Source organism: Triticum urartu, chromosome 7A, assembly GCF_056163025.1.
Source record: "Triticum urartu cultivar PI428250 chromosome 7A, HENAU_Tu73, whole genome shotgun sequence".
In the NCBI taxonomy this organism is placed as follows: domain Eukaryota; kingdom Viridiplantae; phylum Streptophyta; class Magnoliopsida; order Poales; family Poaceae; genus Triticum; species Triticum urartu.
The window spans coordinates 615,074,737-615,098,050 of NC_141879.1; the positions used below are offsets into that span (position 1 = coordinate 615,074,737).

The window sequence follows — 23,314 nt, forward strand, 5'->3', positions numbered from 1 at the left end:
CAACTTTAGTGGAGGAACTTGGAGTATTCTTTATGGAAGAAAAATCGGTTCCCAAATTGGTAATAATATTCTCAAGTTTATCGATCCTAACGGAATCGTGATTTATTTTCTCATTAACTATGGGTTCCTTTTCTTTAATATATTTCAAAGTAACTCCTACTTTAGATCCATATTGAGAGATTCGGCTATGGATCTTTTTATCCAAATTTTCAATTAACTCTATGGTAGCAACCTTATTTTCAATAATTTCAAGCCTTTGCATTAAATGCTCCAAAGTTAGTATAGTTCCATTAACCAAAAGAGGGGAGAGCCAAATAAATCTAACATAGCATTATAAGAATCAAAAGTATGGCTACCCAAAAAATTCCCTCCGGTAATAGTATCAAGAACATAACGGTGCCAAGGAGTAATGCCTACATAAAAATTGCGAAGGAGAATGGTGGTAGATTGCTTCCTAGCAGATTTATTTTGTGCATTGCAAATTCTATACCAAGCATCTTTTAGATTTTCGCCCTCCCTTTGCTTAAAATTTAGAATTTCATTCTCGGGAGACAACGGAGAAGATAAGGGACTAGCCATAACGACAAGCAAGCAAACTAACACACAAGTAAACAAAAAGCAAGCGGACAAAAAAGGGCAAATAGAGAAAGAGAGAGAGCATAGAGAGAGGGAGGGCGAATAAAACTGCAAGGGTGAATTGGGGGGAGAGGAAAACGAGAGGCAAATGGCAAATAATGTAATGCAGGAGATAAGGGTATGTGATTGGTACTTGGTATGTTGACTTTTGCGTAGACCTCCCCGGCAACGGTGCCAGAAATCCTTCTTGCTACCTCTTTTAGCACTGCGTTGGTTTTAACCGAAGAGGAAGGGATGATGCAGCAAAGTAGCGTAAGTATTTCCCTCAGTTTTTGAGAACCAAGGTATCGATCCAGTAGGAGGCTACACGCAAGTCCCTTGTACCTGCACAAAACAAATAAATCCTCGCAACCAACGCAAATAGGGGTTGTCAATCCCTATAGGGCCACTTACGAGAGTGAGATCTAATAGATATGATAAGATAATATTTTTTAGTATTTTTATGATAAAGATGCAAGGTAAAATAAAGGAAAAATAAATAGCAAAGTAAATAACTAAGTAGTAGGAGATTGGTATGATAAAGATATACCCGGGGGGCATAGGTTTCACTAGTGGCTTCTCTCGAGAGCATAAGTATTCTACGGTGGGTGAACAAATTACTGTTGAGCAATTGACAGAATTGAGCATAGTTATGAGAATATCTAGGTATGATCATGTATATAGGCATCACGTCCGAGACAAGTAGACCGACTCCTGCCTGCATCTACTACTATTACTCCACTCATCGACCGCTATCCAGCATGCATCTAGAGTATTAAGTTAAAACAGAGTAATGCCTTAAGCAAGATGACATGATGTAGAGGGATAGACTCATGCAATATGAAGAAAACCCCATCTTGTTATCCTCGATGGCAACAATACAATACGTGCCTTGCTGCCCTTACTGTCACCGGGAAAGGACACCACAAGACTGAACCCAAAGCTAAGCACTTCTCCCATTGCAAGAAAGATCAATCTAGTAGGCCAAACCAAACTGATAATTCGAAGAGACTTGCAAAGATAACCAATCATACATAAAAGAATTCAGAGAAGATTCAAATATTATTCATAGATAGACTTGATCATAAACCCACAATTCATCGGTCTCAACAAACACACCACAAAAAGAAGATTACATCGAATAGATCTCCACAAGAGAGGGGGAGAACATTGTATTGAGATCCAAAAAGAGAGAAGAAGCCATCTAGCTACTAACTATGGACCCATAGGTCTGAAGTAAACTACTCACACTTCATCGGAGAGGCTATGGTGTTGATGTAGAAGCCCTCCGTGATCGATGCCCCCTCCCGCGGAGCTCCGGAACAGGCCCTGAGATGGGATCTCGTGGATACAGAAAGTTACGGTGGTGGAATTAGGGTTTTGGCTCCATATCTGATCGTTTGGGGGTACGTGGGTATATATAGGAGGAAGAAGTACGTCGGTGGAGCAACAGGGGGCCCACGAGGGTGGAGAGCGCGCCTGGGGGGGCAGGCGCGCCCCCCTACCTCATGGCCTCCTATTGATTGGCTTGACGTAGGGTCCAAGTCTCCTGAGTTGTATTCGGTGAGAAAATCACGTTCCCGAAGGTTTCATTCCGTTTGGACTCCGTTTGATATTCCTTTTCCTCGAAACCCTAAAACAGGCAAAAAACAGCAATTCTGGGCTGGGCCTCCGGTTAATAGGTTAGTCCCAAAAATAATATAAAAGTGGATAATAAAGCCCGATAATGTCCAAAACAGTGGATAATATAGCATGGAGCAATCAAAAATTATAGATACGTTGGAGACGTATCAGGAGGCTCAAGTCAGAATGTCGTGAAATAGTCGAATAAACATGTGCAAGTATCTCAAGCAACTTGCTGAGCCATCACCCAAAACCACCATCACAGTTAAGGACGTGTTTGGTTGCCCGCATGAGGCCCAGCCTGGCCCGGGCGGGAAGAATTTGGACCGTTTGGTTTCCTGCATTCACTGTGCGGCCCACATCGCACGAAGCTTAAAGCACGTCCAGGCCTGGCCCAGGGGCAACACACGAATCGGCAGTAGCTGGCGAGCCTGGCCAGGGCGAGGCAGGGGAGGGCGGCGCGTTTCTCCCCTCGTGCGAGCAAGGGAGATGGCGCGAGCTCGCCCGCGTCGCCGAAAAATCAGCGGGAGGATTTCGGCTCACCTCCCGTCGCTCCACCCCCTATTTAGCCCCTCCCTCACTGCCCCAACTCCCGCCACCATTCTTCCTCCATTCGCGCCTTCCTGCCGACGCGCATCAGCACCGACGAGCAGGTAAGCGATGCATCTTCATCGGCCGGTTGTCCACGGTGTCGGAGCTCCTTCACCGGCCGGCGTTCATCTTCCACCACCATCCCCCCTCATCCTCAAGCTGCAGCCATGTCCTCTGTGAGTTCAATCCCCCTTTCTCTCTGTTCCTTCTAGCTAGATATGAGCTGCATCTAGGGTTTGATCTAGATGCATGATTGATTAGTGGTCTGATCTGTGAGCTGATATGGTTGGTTGCTATGCTACGGTTACAATTTGTGGTAGGGCTAGATGTTCAAGCATGTGGTAGGCTAGATTAGTAGTAGAGTTTGAAGTTGAACCTTGTGCTTGTGTTGAATCATGCTCAGATCTGTGATTTGTAGCTATTGGTGGTCATGTGCTTGCTATGATAGTGATGAACCATGTACATGTATGCTTAGTATGATAGTGATGAAGCATGTGCTTGCTATGATAGTGATGAACCATGTACATGTATGCTCCTGCTTTCATGGATTGTCCGGTATGCTGTGTGCTATGCTCAGTGTCAATGTGTGCTACGATTTTAGGACATGACCACGCAGACGCAAGATCTTAGTCAGGCCCTAATCGTGTCCGACAGCCAGTTTGCTCCATCGTTTGTCGAGGACTCGCAGCCTATGTCTGAGATGGCACCTGATTCAGAGGTGTTCGAGTCTGATTCCCTCTATGTGCCAGTAGTGCTCGTTGAGCCAAGTACTGCTGTTGTTGTTGCTGCCGCTGCACTCAAGCTAGCAGCAGCAAAGGCAAAGAAGGATAGTAGGTCAAACAACATGAAGTGGCAGCCGTTCATGTCCACGTTCATGCTGAACAAGATGTGTGAGCTCATCTCTAGTGGAGTTAGGACTGACAAGGGCTTCAAGGAGGTGCACTTGAACACCGTTGCAAAGCAGGTGTTCGAGTTCTGTGGGCAAGAGATATCTGCCACCCAGGTGTACAACCACCTGAGGAAGTGGAGAAGTCGATGGATCCAAGTGTCCAAGCTGAGAGACCTTAGCGGCGCCTCATGGGATGAGAACACTTGCTCCATAGTTCTGGAGGAAGAGCACTACGCCGGCCATGTCGCGGTTAGCTCACAGCCCTCTTCCTTTTCATAGTGTCCACCATTGCCTACTCCTAATCGCAACTAACAACACTTGTGTTTCATTCTTAGGACCACCCAAGGGATGCTGAGTTCCTCAACATACCCATTCAAAACTACAACCAGATGCAGCACATCTTCTCCTTCGGGCTGGCAACTGGGAAGCATGCCATGGGCTCGGGGGAGCCTCTTGGTTCTCCCATGCCTGACTTCCCTCAGACCCCGGACGTCGAGATCCTTGATGGCCCTGACAAGCCCGCTGCGAAGCCCTTCGACAAGCCATTTGACCCCGTTGATAGGAAGAGGAAGAGAGGAGGCCTGATGGAGGAGGAGATCAATGTCTTCTGCAGCATGACTGAGGCGGTGAAGGAGGTGGCAACGGCCATCAAGGAGTGCAAGCCCCTCGACGTCCACCCTGACCTGTATGGCGCTGTCATGACCAAGGGTGGCTTCAGCGACGAGGCTCTCATGGCAGCTCTCAGCCACCTGCTTGACAACAAGGCCCAGGGTGTTGGGCGTTGCCATGGACGACGCTCACAGGGTGCCGGAAATCCTTCTTGCTACCTCTTGAGCACTTGCATTGGTTTTCCCTTGAAGAGGAAAGGGTGATGCAACAAAGTAGCGTAAGTATTTCCCTCAGTTTTTGAGAACCAAGGTATCAATCCAGTAGGAGGCCACGCACGAGTCCCTCGTACCTACACAAACAAATAAATCCTCGCAACCAACGCGATAAGGGGTTGTCAATCCCTACACGGTCACTTACGAGAGTGAGATCTGATAGATATGATAAGATAAGACTTTTGGTATTTTTATGATAAATATGCAAAGTAAAATAAAAGGCAAAGGAAATAACTAAGTATTAGAAGATTAATATGATGGAAGATAGACCCCGGGGCCATAGGTTTCACTAGTGGCTTCTCTCGAGAGCATAAGTATTCACGGCGGGTAAACAAATTACTGTTGAGCAATTGATAGAATTGAGCATAGTTATGATAATATCTAGGTATGATCATGTATATAGGCATCACGTCCGAGACAAGTAGACCGACTCATGCCTGCATCTACTACTATTACTCCACACATCGACCGCTATCCAGCATGCATCTAGAGTATTAAGTTCAAGAGAACAGAGTAATGCTTTAAGCAAGATGACATGATGTAGAGGGATGAACTCATGCAATATGAAATAAACCCCATCTTGTTATCCTCGATGGCAAAAATACAATACGTGCCTTGCTGCCCCTACTGTCACTGGGAAAGGACACCGCAAGATTGAACCCAAAGCTAAGCACTTCTCCCATTGCAAGAAAGATCAGTCTAGTAGGCCAAACCAAACTGGTAATTCGAAGAGACTTGCAAAGATAACCAATCATACATAAAAGAATTCAGAGAAGATTCAAATATTGTTCATAGATAAACTTGATCATAAACCCACAATTCATCGGTCTCAACAAACACACCGCAAAAGAAGATAACATCGAATAGATCTCCACAAGAGAGGGGGAGAACTTTGTATTGAGATCCAAAAAGAGAGAAGAAGCCATCTAGCTAATAACTATGGACCCGTAGGTCTGAGCTAAACTACTCACACTTCATCGGAAGGGTTGTGGTGTTGATGTAGAAGCCCTCCGTGATCGATGCCCCCTCCGGCGGAGCTTCGGAACAGGCCCCAAGATGGGATCTCGTGGATACAGAAAGTTACGGCGGTGGAATTAGGGTTTTGGCTCCGTATCTGGTAGTTTGGGGGTACGTAGGTATATATAGGAGGAAGGAGTACGTCGGTGGAGCAACAGGGGGCCCACGAGGGTGGAGGGCGCGCCTAGGGGGGTAGGCGCGCCCAGGGGGGTAGGCGCGCCCCCCTACCTCGTGGCCTCCTGGTTGATGTCTTGACGTAGGGTCCAAGTCCTCTGGATCATGTTCATTCCGAAAATCACGTTCCCGAAGGTTTCATTCTGTTTGGACTCCGTTTGATATTCTTTTTCTGCGAAACCCTAAAATAGGCAAAAAACAGCAATTCTGGGCTGGGCCTCCGGTTAATAGGTTAGTCCCAAAAATAATATAAAAGTGTATAATAAAGCCCAATAATGTCCAAAACAGAATATAATATAGCATGGAACAATCAAAAATTATAGATACGTTGGAGACGTATGAAGCATCCCCAAGCTTAATTCCTGCTCGTCCTCGAGTAGGTAAATGATAAAAACGGAATTTTTGATGTGGAATGCTACTTGGCATAATTTCAATGTAATTCTCTTTATGGTGGCATGAATCTTCAGATCCGAATGATTCAAGACAAATGTTTAATATTGACATAGAAATAATAATACTTCAAGCATACTAACTAAGCAATTATGTCTCTTCAAAATAACATGGCCAAAGAAAGTTATCCCTACAAAATCATATAGTCTGGCTATGCTCCATCTTCACCACACAAAGTATTCAAATCATGCACAACCCCGATGACAAGCCAAGCAATTGTTTCATACTTTTAATGTTCTCAAACTTTTTCAATTTTCACGCAATACATGAGCGCGAGCCATGGACATAGCACTATAGGTGGAATAGAATGGTGGTTGTGGAGGAGACAAAAAGGCAGAAGATAGTCTCACATCAACTAGGCATATCAACGGGCTATGGAGATGCCCATCAATAGATATCAATATGAGTGAGTAAGGATTGCCATGCAACGGATGCACTAGAGCTATAAATATATGAAAGCTCAACAAAAAGAAACTAAGTGGGTGTGCATCCAACTTGCTTGCTCACGAAGACCTAGGGAATTTTGAGGAAGCCCATCGTTGGAATATACGAGCCAAGTTCTATAATGAAAAATTCCCACTAGTATATGAAAGTGATAACATAGGAGACTCTCTATCATGAAGATCATGGTGCTACTTTGAAGCACAAGTGTGGAAAAAGGATAGTAGTATTGCCCCTTTATATATATTTTTTATTTTTTTTTGGGCCTTCTTTTTTTTCTTTGGCCTTTTTTGGGACAATACTCTATGAATGATGATCATCACACTTTTATTTATTTACAACTCAATGATTACAACTCGATACAAGAACAAAGTATGACACTATATGAATGCCTCCGGCGGTGTACCGGGATAGCAATGATGCATGCGTGACTTATATGAAAGAATTATGAACGGTGGCTTTGCCACTACTAAAATGTCAACTACATGATCATGCAAAGCAATATGACAATGATGGAGCGTGTCATGATAATCGGAACGGTGGAAAGTTGCATGGCAATATATCTCAGAATGGCTATGGAAATGCCATGATAGGTAGGTATGGTGGCTGTTTTGAGGAAGGTGTATGGTGGGTGTATGATACCGGCGAAAGGTACGCGGTATTAGAGAGGCTAGCAATGGTGGAAGGGTGAGAGTGCGTATAATCCATGGACTCAACATTAGTCATAAAGAACTCACATACTTATTGCAAAAATCTATTAGTTATCGAAGAAAAGTACTACGTGCATGCTCCTAGGAGGATAGATTGGTAGGAAAAGACCATCACTCGTCCCCGACCGCCACTCATAAGGAGGACAATCAATAAATACATCATGCTCCGACTTCTTAACATAACGGTTCACCATACATGCATGCTACGGGAATCACAAACTTCAACACAAGCATTTCTCAAATTCACAATTACTCAACTAGCACGACTCTAATATCACCATCTCCATATCTCAAAACAATTATCAAGTTTCAAACTTCTCATAGTATTCAACACACTCATAAGAAATTTTTATTTATTTAATCTTGAATGCCTCAAATAATTAAAGCAAATTACCATGCTGTTTTGTAGGACTCTCAAAATAATCTAAGTGAAGCATGAGAGAACAATGGTTTCTATAAAACAAATTCACCGACGTGCTCTAAAAGATATAAGTGAAGCATTAGAGCAAAAACTATATAACTCAAAAGATATAAGTGAAGCACATAGAATATTCTAATAATTTTCGAATCATGTGTGTCTCTCTTAAAAAGGTGTGTGCAGAAAGTATGATTGTGGAAAACTAACAAATAAAGACTCAAATAATACAAGACGCTCCAAACAAAACACATGTCATGTGGTAAATAAAAATATAGCTCCAAGTAAAGTTACCGATAGAAGTAGACGAAAGAGGAGATGCCTTCCGGGGCATCCCCAAGCTTTGGCTTCTAGGTGTCCTTAGATTATCTTGGGGGTGCCATGGGTATCCCCAAGCTTAGGCTCTTGCCACTCCTTGTTCCATAATCCATCAAATCTTTACCCAAAACTTGAAAACTTCACAACACAAAACTTAAAGTAGAAAGTCTCGTGAGCTCCGTTAGCGAAAGAAAACAAAACACCACTTCAAGGTACTATAATGAACTCATTCTTTATTTATATTGGTGTTAAACCTACTTTATTCCAACTTCTCTATGGTTTATAAACTATTTTACTAGCCATAGATTCATCAAAATAAGCAAACAACACACGAAAAACAGAATCTGTCAAAAACAAAACGGTCTGTAGTAATCTGTAGCTAACGCAAGATCTGTAACCCCAAAAATTCTAAAATAAATTTCTGGACATGAGGAATTTATATATTAATCATCTTCAAAAAGAATTAACTAAATAGCACTTTCCAAATAAAAATGGCAGCAATTCTCGTGAGCGCTAAAGTTTCTGTTTTTTTACAGCAAGATTAACAAGACTTTCCCCAAGTCTTCCCAACGGTTCTACTTGGCACAAACACTAATTAAACACAAAAAACAAAACCAAAAAAGAGGCTAGATAAATTATTTATTACTAAACAGGAGTAAAAAAGCAAGGAATAAAGATAAAATTGGGTTGCCTCCCAACAAGCGCTATCGTTTAACGCCCCTAACTAGGCATAAAAAGCAAGGATAGATCTAGGTGTTGCCATATTTGATAGGCAATCCATAAGTGGCTCTCATAATAGATTCGTAAGTTAATTTAATTTTCTTTCTAGAAAAGTGTTCCATGCCTTTCCTTAACGGAAATTACAATCTAATATTCCCTTCCTTCATATTAATAATTGCACAAATCGTTCTAAGGAAAGGTCTACCAAGAATAATAGGACATGAAGGATTGCAATCTATGTCAAGAACAATAAAATCTATGGGCACATAATTCCTATTTGCAACAATAAGAACATCATTAATTCTTCCCATAGGTTTCTTAATAGTGGAATCCGCAAGGTGCAAGTTTAAAGAGTAATCATCAAAATCACGGAAACCTAACAAATCACACAAAGTCTTTGGAATCGTGGAAACACTAGCACCCAAATCACACAAAGCATAGCATTCATGATCTTTAATTTTAATTTTAATAGTAGGTTCCCACTCATCATAAAGTTTTCTAGGGATAGAAACTTCCAACTCAAGTTTTTCTTCATAAGATTGCATCAAAGCATCAACGATATGTTTAGTAAAAGCTTTATTTTTTTGAATATGGTAAAAGCTTTATTTTGACTATAAGCATGAGGATAATTTAGCACGGATTGCAACAAGGAAATACAATCTATCAAAGAGCAATTGTCATAATTAAATTCCTTGAAATCCAAAATAGTGGGTTCATCAATATTTAAAGTTTTGACTTCTTCAATCCCACTTTTAACAATTTTAGCATCAAGATCCAAAGACTCCGAATTTTTGGAACACCGTCTAGGTAAAGGTGGATCATATTAAATCCCATCATTATCAAGATTCATATTGCAAAATAAAGATTTAATAGGGGACACATCAATAACTTTTAGATCTTCATCTTTATCTTTCAGAAAAAAATTCGGCTTAGCGACCATCTTATTAACTAAGGTGGCTTGCTTATCCGAAACTTCATCTATTAACTTCTCAAGATAAGCAATCTGAGATTTCAAACCATCAGATTCTTTAGACATATCATCGAACTCTTTATACATATAACTCGTAAAACTTTTTTGTTCTTTAAGCTCATTTCTAAACAAACTATTATGCTCAAATTGTAAAACCATAAAACTCCTGACGTTGCTTTCGATCTCTTCAAACCTTTTAAGGTGAGGATCACCAAATCTAGGTAAAACCATCGTGACAAGCAAGCAATCAAACACACAAGCAAACGAGGAACGGGCAAAAAGAGGCCAATAGAGAAAGAGAGGGAGGATAGAGAGAGAGGGCGAATAAAACGGCAAGGGTGAAGTGGGGGAGAGGAAAACGAGAGGCAAATGGCAAATAATGTAATGCTAGAGATAAGGGTTGTGATGGGTACTTGGTATGTTGACTTTTGAGTAGACCTCCCCGGCAACGGCGCCAGAAATCCTTCTTGCTACCTCTTGAGCACTTGCGTTGGTTTTCCCTTGAAGAGGAAAGGGTGATGCAGCAGAGTAGCATAAGTATTTCCCTCAGTTTTTGAGAACCAAGGTATCAATCCAGTAGGAGGCCACGCACGAGTCCCTCGTACCTACACAAACAAATAAATCCTCGCAACCAACGCGATAAGGGGTTGTCAATCCCTACACGGTCACTTATGAGAGTGAGATCTGATAGATATGATAAGATAATATTTTTGGGTATTTTTATGATAAAGATGCAAAGTAAAATAAAAGGCAAAGGAAATAACTAAGTATTGGAAGATTAATATGATGGAAGATAGACCCGGGGGCCATAGGTTTCACTAGTGGCTTCTCTCGAGAGCATAAGTATTCACGACGGGTAAACAAATTATTGTTGTGCAATTGATAGAATTGAGCATAGTTATGATAATATCTAGGTATGATCATGTATATAGGCATCACGTTCGAGACAAGTAGACCGACTCCTGCCTGCATCTACTACTATTACTCCACACATCGACCGCTATCCAGCATGCATCTAGAGTATTAAGTTCAAGAGAACAGAGTAACGCTTTAAGCAAGATGACATGATGTAGAGGGATAAACTCATGCAATATGAAATAAACCCCATCTTGTTATCCTCGATGACAAAAATACAATACGTGCCTTGCTGCCCCTACTGTCATTGGGAAAGGACACCGCAAGATTGAACCCAAAGATAAGCACTTCTCCCATTGCAAGAAAGATCAATCTAGTAGGCCAAACCAAACTGGTAATTCGAAGAGACTTGCAAAGATAACCAATCATACATAAAAGAATTCAGAGAAGATTCAAATATTGTTCATAGATAAACTTGATCATAAACCCACAATTCATCGGTCTCAACAAACACACCGCAAAAGAAGACTACATCGAATAGATCTCCATAAGAGAGGGGGAGAACTTTGTATTGAGATCCAAAAAGAGAGAAGAAGCCATCTAGCTAATAACTATGGACCCGTATGTCTGAGGTAAACTACTCACACTTCATCGGAAGGGCTATGGTGTTGATGTAGAAGCCCTCCGTGATCGATGCCCCCTTCGGCGGAGCTTCGGAACAGGCCCCAAGATGGGATCTCGTGGATACAGAAAGTTACGGCGGTGGAATTAGGGTTTTGGCTCCGTATCTGGTAGTTTGGGGGTACGTAGGTATATATAGGAGGAAGGAGTACGTCGGTGGAGCAACAGGGGGCCCACGAGGGTGGAGGGCGCGCCCAGGGGGGTAGGCGCGCCCCCCTACCTCGTGGCCTCCTGGTTGATGTCTTGACGTAGGGTCCGAAGTCCTCTGGATCATGTTCGTTCCGAAAATTACGTTCCCGAAGGTTTCGTTCTGTTTGGACTCCGTTTGATATTCTTTTTCTGCGAAACCCTAAAATAGGCAAAAAAAACAGCAATTCTGGGTTGGGCCTCCGGTTAATAGGTTAGTCCCAAAAATAATATAAAAGTATATAATAAAGCCCAATAATATCCAAAACAGAATATAATATAGCATGGAACAATCAAAAATTATAGATACGTTGGAGACATATCAGCGTGCATGATCCCGACGGCGATGGTGGTGGTGGCGACGACGACGACGATGACGACGTACATTTTGTGTAGCTAGGGCTCAAAAACTATTTGATGGTCTGTATATTTTGGTGAGGTGGTATATACTAACCCCTCACGGTGACGGTGAACTTGCGGTGGTAGGACGACACCCTCTTTTGGATGTGGTGGTAGGTCAACACCAAGGTAGTGCTAGGAAGAACTTGCTATGTCGTATGATCATGCATGCTTTACTTCTTCTCTTCTGCTCCATTGTTGTTTGTGTGCTACTTTGCTTGCTACTTGTGTGCTCCATTGATTTGTTGCTTCAACTCTTGCTCTTGTGCATTGCTAGGGCAAGTGGTATGCCGTGTTCATTGGTGAGGTTCCAGAGGTTTATAGTTCATGGGAAGAAGCCAATGCACAAGTGGCATCGTATAGCAACAGGAACTATAGAGTGTTCAAGACTAAGCAGGCAGCAGAACAAGCTTACTCTGCCTGGGTGCGAAAGCACGGAGGCAGCAGTATCGACAGTGCCAAGGTTGGAGCTGTCAAAGTGGAAGCTCCTAAGGTGGATCGTCAGTTCGGCCTAAAGCTGAAGAACTTCATCATCTTCGCCCAGTTCGTCACCATTGCTGTGTTGTGGCGTTGGTGTGCTAGGTGTGATCATTGTGGGTAAGCTCACCAACTAGGGTATAAGGTAAGCACAACATGTATGCCGTATGCAACCAAACGCCGTGTTCATGTGCCGCTAGGGCCAATGCAGCCAACCAAACAAAGTGCACTTGCGTATTACCTAATGCAGGGACTAGGGATGCAGGCAACCAATCAAGTTGCATATGGCGTATTAGGCCTGTTTTTACTCAACCAGACTGGGTTGAGAAGTGCATGCGATGCAGGAACTGTTGACAACGGCAACCAAACACGCCCTAACAGTTTGATATGAGAAACTGAAAAGAGAGCACTACAGAGCATGGTGGTATCCAATAATAGAGAAATAAAAAGGGCCTCAATGGATACATATTTCCGAGACCAGGCAGCGCCGTACCAATCCTTCACCGACCGCCTGCCCTTGGCTCAAAAGAACACTCGAGTGCAAATTATGCAAGGAAGCAACTTAGCCTGTACTCCTATCTCCTACTCTCTTTGACCAGCAAACAGAAGATGCTTTGATCCTAGTCTACTACAGCATGATGGAGCATGCACGACGTAGTCTGACTAAGGACAGATTACCTGCAATTATTGAAGGTTCTCCCTCCTGATTGGTCTGTATGGCCACACACTCCTGCAGTTGCACATGGGACATACCCGAAATGCTAGTGGATAATACACTTCGTCAACATCCAATAAATGTCAACACATTATTCTGATTATTGTGAATCAAGGCACACACAGTTAAATGTATGATTGTGAGTAACAACGGTTTCCTAGGAAAATACCTCAAAGAAATAACATGCTATGTATTGATTGAGAATAATCATGATTGCAGAGGACGTGTCGTCCTATGATTAATTTTTAAATCAGAACAAGAATCATAGGATTAAATTGCTCTCCTCATGATACCAAGCTAATGACGCAGTCCACACATATAAGTAGCACCAGTATGAGGCCTATTTTTATCACAGATGTATGCATTTGTTTCTCACACTCATATCATATCATGGGTCGGGTGAAAAGTTTTTTTTTTAGAACGAAGATGCTAGAAGCGTCCGGCTTTAAATTAATAAAGCCACCAGGCAGCATCCACATAAGGTTGAAAAGATTTTACCAGGACTTCATCCATATCAGGCTGCATAGCTTCGGTCGCATCAGTAGATATGTCGTCGATATCGATAGTTTTTATCTATCGGTTCGTCGGTTCATCCCTTCTGGATCCAACTGTCCTACTTCCTTGCCATTGCTATACTTGGTTCAGTCCTCTTGATGCCGCTGAAATCAAGCAGTCCTGAGTTCAGCCCTGCTTTTTAAATGTAATCGTTCGTTGAAATGTAACGTAACAAAAAAGCTACGCTGCTCATACAGTACCATGTAACCTAACCTTCCTGAGTGTTGCTATGAACAACAGCAACTTGATTGAGGACTGGTATACCAAGTACTGTGGGATGCAAGTGCAACCTTCCACAGCTGCACTTATCAGCGCCATCATAGAATAAACTGAAGAATGAGATTTTTCACTCAGCATGATCACCAATCCAACTTCAGAACAATTTCCTGAGAACATGTGCAGTACCTGCAGGATCTGCGTCCAAGAAGAAAAAATTAACAGAAAACTTGGCAGAGGGAGGCTCAAGTCGTAATGTCGTGAAATAGTCGAATAAACATGTGCAACCATCTCAAGCAACTTACTAAACCAACACCCAAAACCACCATCACAGTTTGATACAAGAAACTGAAAGCAGAGCACTACAGAGCGTGGTGATATCCAAAATAGAGAAATAAAAAGGGCCTCAATGGATACATTTTCTGAGACCTGGCAGCGGCGAATTGAAGGCGGACACGCATGTGCACCGTACGAATCACTCACCGGCCGGCTGCCCTGAGCTCAACTGAAAGAACACCCTAGTGCAAATTATGCAAAGCAGCAACTTGGCATGTATCCTTCTACTATATCCTACACTCTTTGACCAAGCAAATGGAAGATGCTTTGATCCTAGTCTGCTACACCATGAAGTTGCTAACATGGGGCATGCACGACGTAGTCTGACTACGGACAGACTACCTGCAATTATTGAAGGTTCTTCCTCCTGATTGGTCTGTATGGCCACACACTCCTGCAGTTGCACATGGGACATACTCGAAATGCTAGTGGATATTACGCTTCGTCAACCTCCAATAAACAAGAATGCATTATTGTGAATGAAGGCACACATAATTAAGTGTATGATTGTGAGTGACAATGTTTATCTTGGAAAAGACCTCAAAGAAATAATATAGTATTGATTGATTGAGAATAAAATGATTGTAGTGGGCTTGCCGACCTATGATTATTATTTAAACCAGAACTAGAATCTTAGGACTAGATTGAGCTGCTCATGGTACCAAGCCAATGATGCAGTGCACACATATAAGTAGCACCAGTATGAGACCTATCTTGTCACAGACATATGCATTTGTTTCTCACACTCGTACATAGCACCATGGGTCGGGTGAAAAGATTTTACCAGGATTTCATCCATATCAAGCTGCATAGCTTCAGCCGTATCAGTAGATATGTCATTGATTCGATAGTTTTCATCTATCGATTCGTCGCATTGCATGTTCATCCATTCTGGATCCAACTGTCCTACTTCCTTGCCATTGCTATACTTGGTTCAGTCCTCTTGATATCGCTGAAACCAAGCAATCCTGAGTTCAGCCCTCCTTATATTGACATGTTGTACTTGTCAACCTCTGCTCTAACAGTTTCTGGCCTCAGCACCGTCAAGATGGAGGACCTCTCGAGCTCTCAGATTGTGGTCCTAACACTGCTCATGCTTGTAGGAGGGGAGATCTTTGTTTCACTCTTAGGCCTCATGCTTAGAGTGAACCATCAAGACATGCAAGATCTTCCGAGCGTGAAGATCAGCTCAGTTCCGGTCGAGCTTGAAGTGCTAGACTTGGCCAACAGCATGGCACTATGTGATGAGTCGCAGCTTGAAGACGCTTCTCATGCAATTCCACCAAAGAAATGTACAGAGTTGAAGAGGAGTAGGTCTGTCAAGTGCTTAGGATATGTGGTCTTTGGGTACTTCGCCGTGATCCATGTCTTGGGTTTTGTGCTGGTTTTTCTGTATATAACTCATGTGCCAACTGCAAGTGCCCCACTGAACAAGAAAGGGATCAACATCGTGCTCTTCTCACTATCAGTCACCGTCGCCTCCTGTGCGAATGCAGGACTCGTGCCCACAAATGAGAACATGGTCATCTTCTCAAAGAATTCAGGCCTCTTGTTGCTGCTCAGTGGCCAGATGCTCGCAGGCAACACATTATTCCCTCTCTTCCTGAGGCTACTGGTATGGTTCCTGGGGAAGCTCACAAAGGTGAAGGAGCTGAGGCTCATGACCAAGAACCCTGAGGAAGTGCATTTTGCTAATTTGCTTCCTAGGTTGCCGACTGTGTTTCTCTCCTCGACGGTCATCGGCATTGTAGCAGCTGGGGTCACGCTGTTTTGCTCTGTTGACTGGAACTCTTCAGTGTTTGATGGGCTCGGCTCTTATCAGAAGACAGTCAATGCATTCTTCATGGTGGTGAATGCGAGGCACTCTGGGGAGAATTCCATTGACTGCTCGCTCATGTCCCCTGCCATTGTAGTATTATTCATCGGCATGTTGTAAGTTCATTACTGCATGGCACTTCATTTAATTTGATGTTTCATTTCGAATCATTTGATAAGTAGGTACAACTTACTGGCTTTGGAATCTCAAATTCATGTGCGGTAATTTACTTCTTGGTCTCAGGTATTTGCCATCATCAGCAACATTTGCACCACCCAGTGGAGACACTAAAACCACCAATGAGAACACGAAAGGGAAAGGCAAGAGAGGGTTGTTGGTGCAGAATTTGGCATTCTCACCGCTCGGGTGTAACATCATCTTTGTGATAGTTGCCTGCATCATTGAAAGGAGAAGGCTCAGAAGCGATCCACTCAACTTCTCCACCTTGAACATGATATTTGAGGTCATCAGGTGTGTTATTCTTTCATGTGATAAAAAAAAACTTACATCACTCTCCCTAACTAAAGATGGAGAAAAGTTAGCAAGGCAATGGTACCGTAGACTAGACATAAATGGCAATTGCAGCATAACATAAGAATGAAGTTAATTCATAAACAGAGCACTTTGTGTCTGCAAGAGCTAAACACGGCACTAAACTAACTTAGATGGCAAAATCTAACTCGTGAATGCATTTCAGTAATAAGGAAATTAATTTTGTATGCTTTGTTTTGCAGTGCATACGGCAACGTTGGGCTATCCACTGGTTACAGTTGTTCTAGGCTGCATCAGCTGCACCCAGAGATCATCTGCCAGGACATGCCATACAGCTTTTCTGGATGGTGGAGTGACGGAGGAAAGTTTCTGCTAGTCTTGGTCATGCTCTATGGAAGGCTTAAGGTGTTCGCAGTGTCCACGGGTAAATCCTGGAAAGTATGATACAGTTGGCCAAGACTAATTGCAAAGGCAAGTGTGCCAAACTGGTATAACTGTCGCGTACTTGCAAGATGAATCAGGTTTCTAGCTGGATCAATGGATGAAAAAAAATATGTTGGTGGATGTTGGGCATGCAATGGAAATTATCTATCAATGTGTGGCATCTTGACGTGTGTTCCGTAGAGTTGCAGCGGAAAGACAATTGAATTCTTATTCTTATTGTTAGGGCAGGGTTAGTATTACACTATTACTTCACACAATTTACAATATAGAAAAAACTTGTGGGCCTTGACACCCTATTTATAAGCACAGCTAATGTTGCTCTATCATTGTAGTACATACTACACAGAAGTTCCGGGAGAAACTAGAAAAAAGTTACTTAATTATCGAAACTCAAAGCCTGAAGTTTGAATTAAAATAATGAGCAATACCTTGGTATATTTTGTTGAGATCTTCAAAAGGTGTTCCACAATTCTAGTCAACAGGCAGAGCAAGCATGAAGATCCAGCTAACACGTCTGAGTTTTGCACTAACGCATAATTTCTTCGGGACGTGAACATGTGATGATCAATTCATGCGAAGAAATAATTGTACACGCAGATCACGGAAGGCCACCAGGGAAGGCAAAGTCATAGCGAACACACAAATCATGCAAAGCGATAGAGCCATTCAGTTGCGGGTTATTGAGTTCACTGAACCTTGTCTGGTGTCTTCTTCCAAAGTAACTACTCGTTAGCATCTTCATATCAATAACAATAACAGGTTTACCTCGATTTTCAGTGAGCAATGACTTTCCATCCGAAAAAATATCATTTGAGTATGTCGGCCCTATTAGAAGTCCCAGTCGTATCCGCAAGAATAGCCTTTGGACTCATCTTACCTCTTCAGCTCAGGATCAATCAAGACGTAACAACGGCATGCCTCATTTATGATGTACCATGGCTAGCAAGCAACAGACTAGAAAGTGACTAACTGAGGGAAGTTTCCTGTCCACTGGTGGCCTATGCATGCCCCTTGAAGCATGGCATTAGAACACTTCCTGGCCATGAGTTCGGTCACAGCTAAACATGCAGCGTGTCATCATCTTATTTTATAGCACCACAATCGCTTTTCTGACCATCACTGCTGGGCATCTTCAAGGGAAGAACCAACTGCAGAGTTCCATAATCATCTTCTGCACATTCTTGTTTGCATTGTGAAATTCTTTTTTTTTCTGCATTGTGAAATTCAGAGATGCTCTTATATCGATTTAAATATTAAATAAAAGTTTGGCATAACTTTTTGGAAACTCCACTACCAGTAGCACTTATTAGATGTTGTGCCATTATTTCTCTACATATATGTAAGTAACACTTTCACTTGTCTACTCTGGTGACCTGGTCGAGGTTGCTCTTGGCGGGATGGCAATTGGCAATTTGTCTTCGTCTGGAAGCAAAGCCTTCACTTGGCTAATCTGGTGACGTGGTCATGGTTACCCGAAAAATGACAATTGGCAAATGGTGAGAGAAAATTTTAGTACACATGCAAACTGTTCTTTCTATGCTGCTTTACCGTGCATTTGAGCATGTTGGTGCATGCTCCTAAGACATAACATTAAATTCTGAAATGTATCTTTTTCTGAAGATTAAAATTTAAGAACTGATGATATACTCCAATACTCCATTGGTAAAATTTCACTTGTAAATGCCAGGCACATACACTATAAAGAGCTCGAACCACTCCATTTAACTCCAATGCCTAGCCAGCTGCATATCATCAGCTCATCTGTGTTTATTTTTCAGTCCATTGCTTTCGATCTTAGCTTGCTTTTGATTTACTTGTCCTAATTTTTTTTCATCGACGTACTTGGTTTTGTTTCCTTGATGGCTTTGAACAAAGGTTAGTTGATTATGGAATCGAACCCTAAAGTCTGCATGGAAATAATGAACAATACCTCGGTATATTTTGTTGAGGCGCTATCCAGTCTGAGTACCGCACAAATGATTCACTTGAAGAAATAATTGTACAAACAGAACACGAAAGGCCATCATATAAGCCAAAGTCACAACAAACGCCAAATCATGCAAAGGGGTAAGCTATTGAGTTCAGTGAACCTTCTCTGGGGTCCTCTTCCAAAGTGAGGTGAATCCATTAGCATCTTCAGTCAGTAACATTTACAGGTTTTACCTCAAGATGCCAATCAAGCAACACTCTCCATTTGAGCACCAATTTGAGTAGAGAAATCCTAGCCGCATGCACTAAAATAACCTCGGGACTCATCTTACCTCCTCAGCTTAGGACCAATCAAGATGTAACTGTATCCTGGATTTGTGATGTACCATGGTCAGCAGGGAACTGACTACAAAGGGACTAACTGAGAAAGGTTCTTGTCCACTTGTGTCTGTACATTTCCCTTGAAGCATGGCATAGAATACTTCCTAGCCATGAGTTCCATTACAGCTAAACATGCTCTATGTCCTTGTAGCATAGCAGCTGCAATCACTTTCTGACTCATTATTGCTGGACATCTTCAAGGAAAGAGCCAAAGGTAAAGTACCAAAATCGCTCTATGCACATTCTTGTTTGCACTTTACAACGCGAAATTCAGAGGTGCTCTTACATCCATCCAAAAAAAGTTTAGCATAGCTTCCAGGAAATTCCACAACCAGAACATACGAGCTGTTACACCACCCGATCAAGGTTGCCTTAGTGGCATGGCAATTGGCAAATTGCCTTCTATGTAAACAACACTTTCACTTGCCTACTCTGGTGAGCTGGTCATGGTTGACGTTAGAAAGATGACAATTGGCAAATGGTGGGACAAAAATTTACCACGCATTCAAACTGTTCTTTTTCTAAGCTCGATCTGCACGCCCGCATGCATAGCATTAAGTTCTGAAAGGTATCTTTTTTTCCAAAGGAAAATATGGAAGGCATCTCAAACCGCATTGTCCATGTCTGCTTGTCCACTAACTTTGACCGGGCTGTATATATACTTCCATTGCTCACTTGTACTTGTAGTTGCCTGCTGAATCAAGGCACATACATCAAAGATATAGAGGCACACTGCCATCTATCTAACTCCAATGCCTGTCCGGCTGCATACTTTTCTTAGTTCGGCAAGGCATATCAGCAATTCATCTGTGTTCATTTTTCAGTTCATTGCTTTCCATCTTAGCCCACTTTTGATTCACTTGTCCTATTTTGTTGTCATTGATGTACTTGGCTTTGCTGCCTTGATGGCCCTGAAGCCAAGCAACCCTAACTACAGTCCTCGCTATGTCGATATATTTTTCCTTTCGACATCTGCAGTCACAGTTACAGGATTAGCTACCATCAAAATGGAGGATCTTTCTACCTCTCAAGTAGTTATCCTAACTCTCTTGATGTTGTTAGGAAGTGAGATGTTTGTTTCCCTGCTTGGCCATATTCATGAGTTGAGCAAGCAAAACAAGCATGACCCTGAAGATAGTAGAGTTACATCGGTTACCGTGCAAGATGAGTCGCAGATAGAAGAGGCAATCCCGGCAACACCATCAATTAATACCACTAGCCTCAAGAAGAGTTGCCGCAAATACATAGGATTTGTGCTGTTGGCATACATGGTCTTGATTCTTCTTGTAGGTTCTCTATTGGTGTTCTTGTACGTAGCACATGTTTCAACTGCAAGAGATGTGCTAACAAGGAAAAGTATCAATACCATGCTCTTCTCGATATCAGTCACCGTCTCTTCTTTCACCAACGGAGGGCTAATTCCGACGAACGAGAGCATGGCGGTTTTTTCCTCAAACCAGGGCCTCCTCCTGCTACTCACTGGCCAGATTCTTGCAGGCAACACCCTGCTTCCTGTGTTTCTGAGGCTGATGATATGGGCACTGAGAGGACTAAGAATAACCAGAGCTAAACCTGAAGAGTTGGAGTTCATGATGAACAACACAAAGGCCTTGGGTTCTAACCACTTGCTGCCTAACAAGCAGACAGTATTCCTTGCAGCATCGGTCGCTGCTCTCATAGCCGTGCCCGTCACGTTTTTCTGCTGCTTGAACTGGGAATCCGCAGTGTTTGCGGGGCTGACCCCCAATCAGAAGATCACCAACGCATTGTTCATGGCGGTGAACACAAGGCAGGCAGGGGAGAATTCCATTGACTGCTCCCTCGTCGCTCCTGCGGTTTTAATACTATTCATCGCCATGATGTAAGTTCCGCGCACTCAAAGTTCTTGTTGGCAGGCAAACAACCACAAGAACAATCAACAAGTATCTGTGCATTTTCAGGTGCATCCCGGCCTCGACATCATTTCTCTCACTGCATGAAGGTGCCGAGAGGGGCATCACAGAACACAAGGATGGGGCAAACAAGAGAAGAATGTCGCTGAATAAAATGCTGTTTTCACCACTAGCCTGCACCGCAGTGCTGATAATGCTGGCCTGCATCACCGAGAGGAGATCGCTCTCCGCCGACCCCCTCAATTTCTCCACATTCAACATGATCTTCGAGGTCATAAGGTAACTAGCCGAACATATGAAAATCTTCTGAAACTTTAGTGCTCTCATAATTCTTCAGGAACTGCTTGTGTTGTGACTGAATCGATTTCCACGCGTGCGTGCAGCGCGTACAGGAACGTAGGACTGTCCACCGGTTACAGCTGCGCGAGGCTGCCGCACGCGGAGAAGCAGAGCGTCTGCCAGGACATGCCCTACAGCTTCTCCGGGTGGTGGAGCGACCAGGGGAAGGTGGTTCTTGTCCTGGTGATGCTCTGCGGGAGGCTCAAATGCTTCCACAGGCAGAGGAGCTAGTCCGTTGCGCCAACGCCATCGGATTGCCCGGCCATTTTTCCTCGTTGTGCTCTTCAATCCTGGTGTAAATTCGCAAGAAATTGGTCCTGAATAATGCTTCTGTATGTGCAATTATGTATGCTTCTGTAGTCTGTACACAAAATACAAAAGCCACAAATACAGGCGCTTACAGTTACAGGGTGGTGGAGGTTACCGAGCGGCGGGCTACCTCCGAGCTCGAGGCCGTGTAACATCGCTGCCGGTGCCCCGCAACACGCCGGAGCTCTCCCTTCGCCTCCCGCAGCGGGCATGCTCCCAGCGAACGGCTCGAGGTGGCTCCCGTCGCCGGCCACGGCTGAGAATGCCACCGGGGCTTGTCGCCGCAGCCCACGTGGTCCTCGGAGTCGGCGCCGTCTTCAGCGGCTGGGGGCGGAGGCTGTTGTGCCGGCCGGATCAGGACCATCGGCGTTGACTCCGGCGGCCATCTCTGCTGCGGCGGCCGTGTGTCCGGTTTGGGCCGCGACGGGCTTTCGAGATTTTAATTTGGGCTTTGAGTTTGGAGAAGCTTAGCCCTTTCGAATTGTTGTTGGACGAAATCGCAGAAAATCGAAGCGCGTTCCCAACAGCGCGTCTCAGGGCCCAACTCGGATTCAATCCCCATCGAGAATCCGGTTTACTACTCCTTTGCCGCCACACCACCGGTTCCAACCCTTTCTTGCCCCTCCCGCTTCCCGACCTCCGATCCGGCGAGCTCGCCTTCTTGCCCCAGGATCACGATCCGCGTCCTCTTGCTCCCTCCCGCTGCGTCTGATCTGTTGCTCTCGCGATTCCACGGCCGTGACCATGGGCGGCACCACGGTGCTCCCGCCGTCTCTGCCCCCGCGCCGTAGCGCCGCCGCCGCCGACCTTCACTCGTGCTCTTCCCGTGTGCGCGTGAACCCTGCCCTGATGGCGAACCCCGCCGCTGCCAAGAGGCCGAAGCGTCCCATGTCCGTGCGCGACAGATCGCAGCCGCAGCCGCCGGCGAAGCGCGTACGCGGAGTCTGCCCCGGCGGCGAGCTCCGCGTCGCGGTCGCCGCCGAGATCAACCTTCCGTGTCCCACCAGCGGCAAGGGTCCGAAAAGTCCCAAGAACCAGGTCGCCGAATCTCCGGCAAGCGCGACGCAACCGAAGCCGCCGATCAGCATGCGCGAACTGATCGAGAATGCTCGCCTCGCCAAGGCTTGGGCTCGCCCTGCCGCCGCCGAAGAAGAGGCCAGCCGCCGGCGTGACATCGAGCGCAGCAGAGCAGAGGCCCGGCGGAAGGTGGAGCGGATGGTGGACACCGTGCAGTTCAACGACCCTTACATCGACCCCTCCGACGTGACCAAGTCCCCGCATGAGCTGCTGGAAGCAAGACAAGAAGCATGGCGTGCTCAAGCTCAGCTCATTGCGATGGCTCGTCGACGGGACATGGAGACGTACAAGTGATGCATGTGTAGCATATCCACGGACGTGTGCTCAAGTGAAGTGGTCCGAGGAGGAAGAGAAGAAGAAAGTTCTTCCGGCGTGCAGTCTTTTTTTTTTTGCAACATAAA

At 44.2% G+C, this 23,314-nt stretch overlaps 4 protein-coding genes and 2 long non-coding RNA genes across 7 annotated transcripts; 4 read left to right on the forward strand and 2 right to left on the reverse strand.

The window, feature by feature from the left end:
* Positions 1 to 3,433: 3,433 nt before the first annotated feature.
* On the forward strand, positions 3,434 to 11,967 carry LOC147960697 (uncharacterized). The gene is made up of 3 exons (XM_087532960.1): positions 3,434 to 3,967; positions 4,054 to 4,226; positions 11,872 to 11,967. The coding sequence occupies exons 1-3, from the start codon at positions 3,434 to 3,436 to the stop codon at positions 11,930 to 11,932; spliced, it is 768 nt and encodes a 255-aa protein (XP_087389086.1). The 3' UTR covers positions 11,933 to 11,967.
* Positions 11,968 to 12,570: 603 nt separating this feature from the next.
* Positions 12,571 to 15,158, reverse strand: LOC147960698 (uncharacterized). The gene is made up of 3 exons (XR_015609966.1): positions 15,019 to 15,158; positions 13,896 to 14,096; positions 12,571 to 13,786 (listed from the first exon to the last, which is right to left on the reverse strand). It is a non-coding gene; the product is annotated as an uncharacterized LOC147960698 (long non-coding RNA).
* On the forward strand, positions 14,599 to 17,397 carry LOC125523314 (cation transporter HKT2;1). Its single transcript, XM_048688362.2, has 3 exons — positions 14,599 to 16,166; positions 16,294 to 16,521; positions 16,785 to 17,397. Exons 1-3 carry the CDS (start codon positions 14,962 to 14,964, stop codon positions 16,984 to 16,986), a joined length of 1,635 nt encoding a protein of 544 aa, XP_048544319.2. The 5' UTR covers positions 14,599 to 14,961; the 3' UTR covers positions 16,987 to 17,397.
* Positions 16,005 to 20,577, reverse strand: LOC147960699 (uncharacterized). Of its 2 annotated transcripts, XR_015609965.1 has the most exons (5): positions 20,453 to 20,577; positions 18,917 to 20,268; positions 17,415 to 18,196; positions 16,244 to 16,443; positions 16,005 to 16,135 (listed from the first exon to the last, which is right to left on the reverse strand). It is a non-coding gene; the product is annotated as an uncharacterized LOC147960699 (long non-coding RNA). The 2 variants fall into 2 exon arrangements; XR_015609964.1 differs by having other exon boundaries at positions 17,415 to 20,268.
* Positions 20,042 to 21,876, forward strand: LOC125523315 (cation transporter HKT2;4-like). The gene is made up of 3 exons (XM_048688363.2): positions 20,042 to 21,157; positions 21,237 to 21,467; positions 21,572 to 21,876. The coding sequence occupies exons 1-3, from the start codon at positions 20,049 to 20,051 to the stop codon at positions 21,756 to 21,758; spliced, it is 1,527 nt and encodes a 508-aa protein (XP_048544320.1). The 5' UTR covers positions 20,042 to 20,048; the 3' UTR covers positions 21,759 to 21,876.
* A 140-nt stretch (positions 21,877 to 22,016) lies between these two features.
* LOC125523316 (uncharacterized) lies at positions 22,017 to 23,293 on the forward strand. Its single transcript, XM_048688364.2, has one exon. The coding sequence runs from the start codon at positions 22,581 to 22,583 to the stop codon at positions 23,205 to 23,207; it is 627 nt and encodes a 208-aa protein (XP_048544321.1). The 5' UTR covers positions 22,017 to 22,580; the 3' UTR covers positions 23,208 to 23,293.
* The last annotated feature ends 21 nt before the right edge of the window (positions 23,294 to 23,314 follow it).

Bases quoted from the DNA above. Each gene is read 5' to 3' on its own strand.
- LOC147960697 (XM_087532960.1), top strand. From the start codon at position 3,434: ATGACCACGCAGACGCAAGATCTTAGTCAGGCCCTAATCGTGTCCGAC. The intron at 3,968-4,053 runs GTTAGCTCACAG...TTTCATTCTTAG, and splicing joins ACTACGCCGGCCATGTCGCG to GACCACCCAAGGGATGCTGA. The intron at 4,227-11,871 runs CCCTGACAAGCC...CAGCGTGCATGA, and splicing joins GACGTCGAGATCCTTGATGG to TCCCGACGGCGATGGTGGTG.
- LOC125523316 (XM_048688364.2), top strand. From the start codon at position 22,581: ATGGGCGGCACCACGGTGCTCCCGCCGTCTCTGCCCCCGCGCCGTAGC.
- LOC125523315 (XM_048688363.2), top strand. From the start codon at position 20,049: ATGCCTGTCCGGCTGCATACTTTTCTTAGTTCGGCAAGGCATATCAGC. The intron at 21,158-21,236 runs GTAAGTTCCGCG...GTGCATTTTCAG, and splicing joins ATACTATTCATCGCCATGAT to GTGCATCCCGGCCTCGACAT. The intron at 21,468-21,571 runs GTAACTAGCCGA...GCGTGCGTGCAG, and splicing joins ATGATCTTCGAGGTCATAAG to CGCGTACAGGAACGTAGGAC.
- LOC125523314 (XM_048688362.2), top strand. From the start codon at position 14,962: ATGCATTTGTTTCTCACACTCGTACATAGCACCATGGGTCGGGTGAAA. The intron at 16,167-16,293 runs GTAAGTTCATTA...TCTTGGTCTCAG, and splicing joins GTATTATTCATCGGCATGTT to GTATTTGCCATCATCAGCAA. The intron at 16,522-16,784 runs GTGTGTTATTCT...TTTGTTTTGCAG, and splicing joins ATGATATTTGAGGTCATCAG to TGCATACGGCAACGTTGGGC.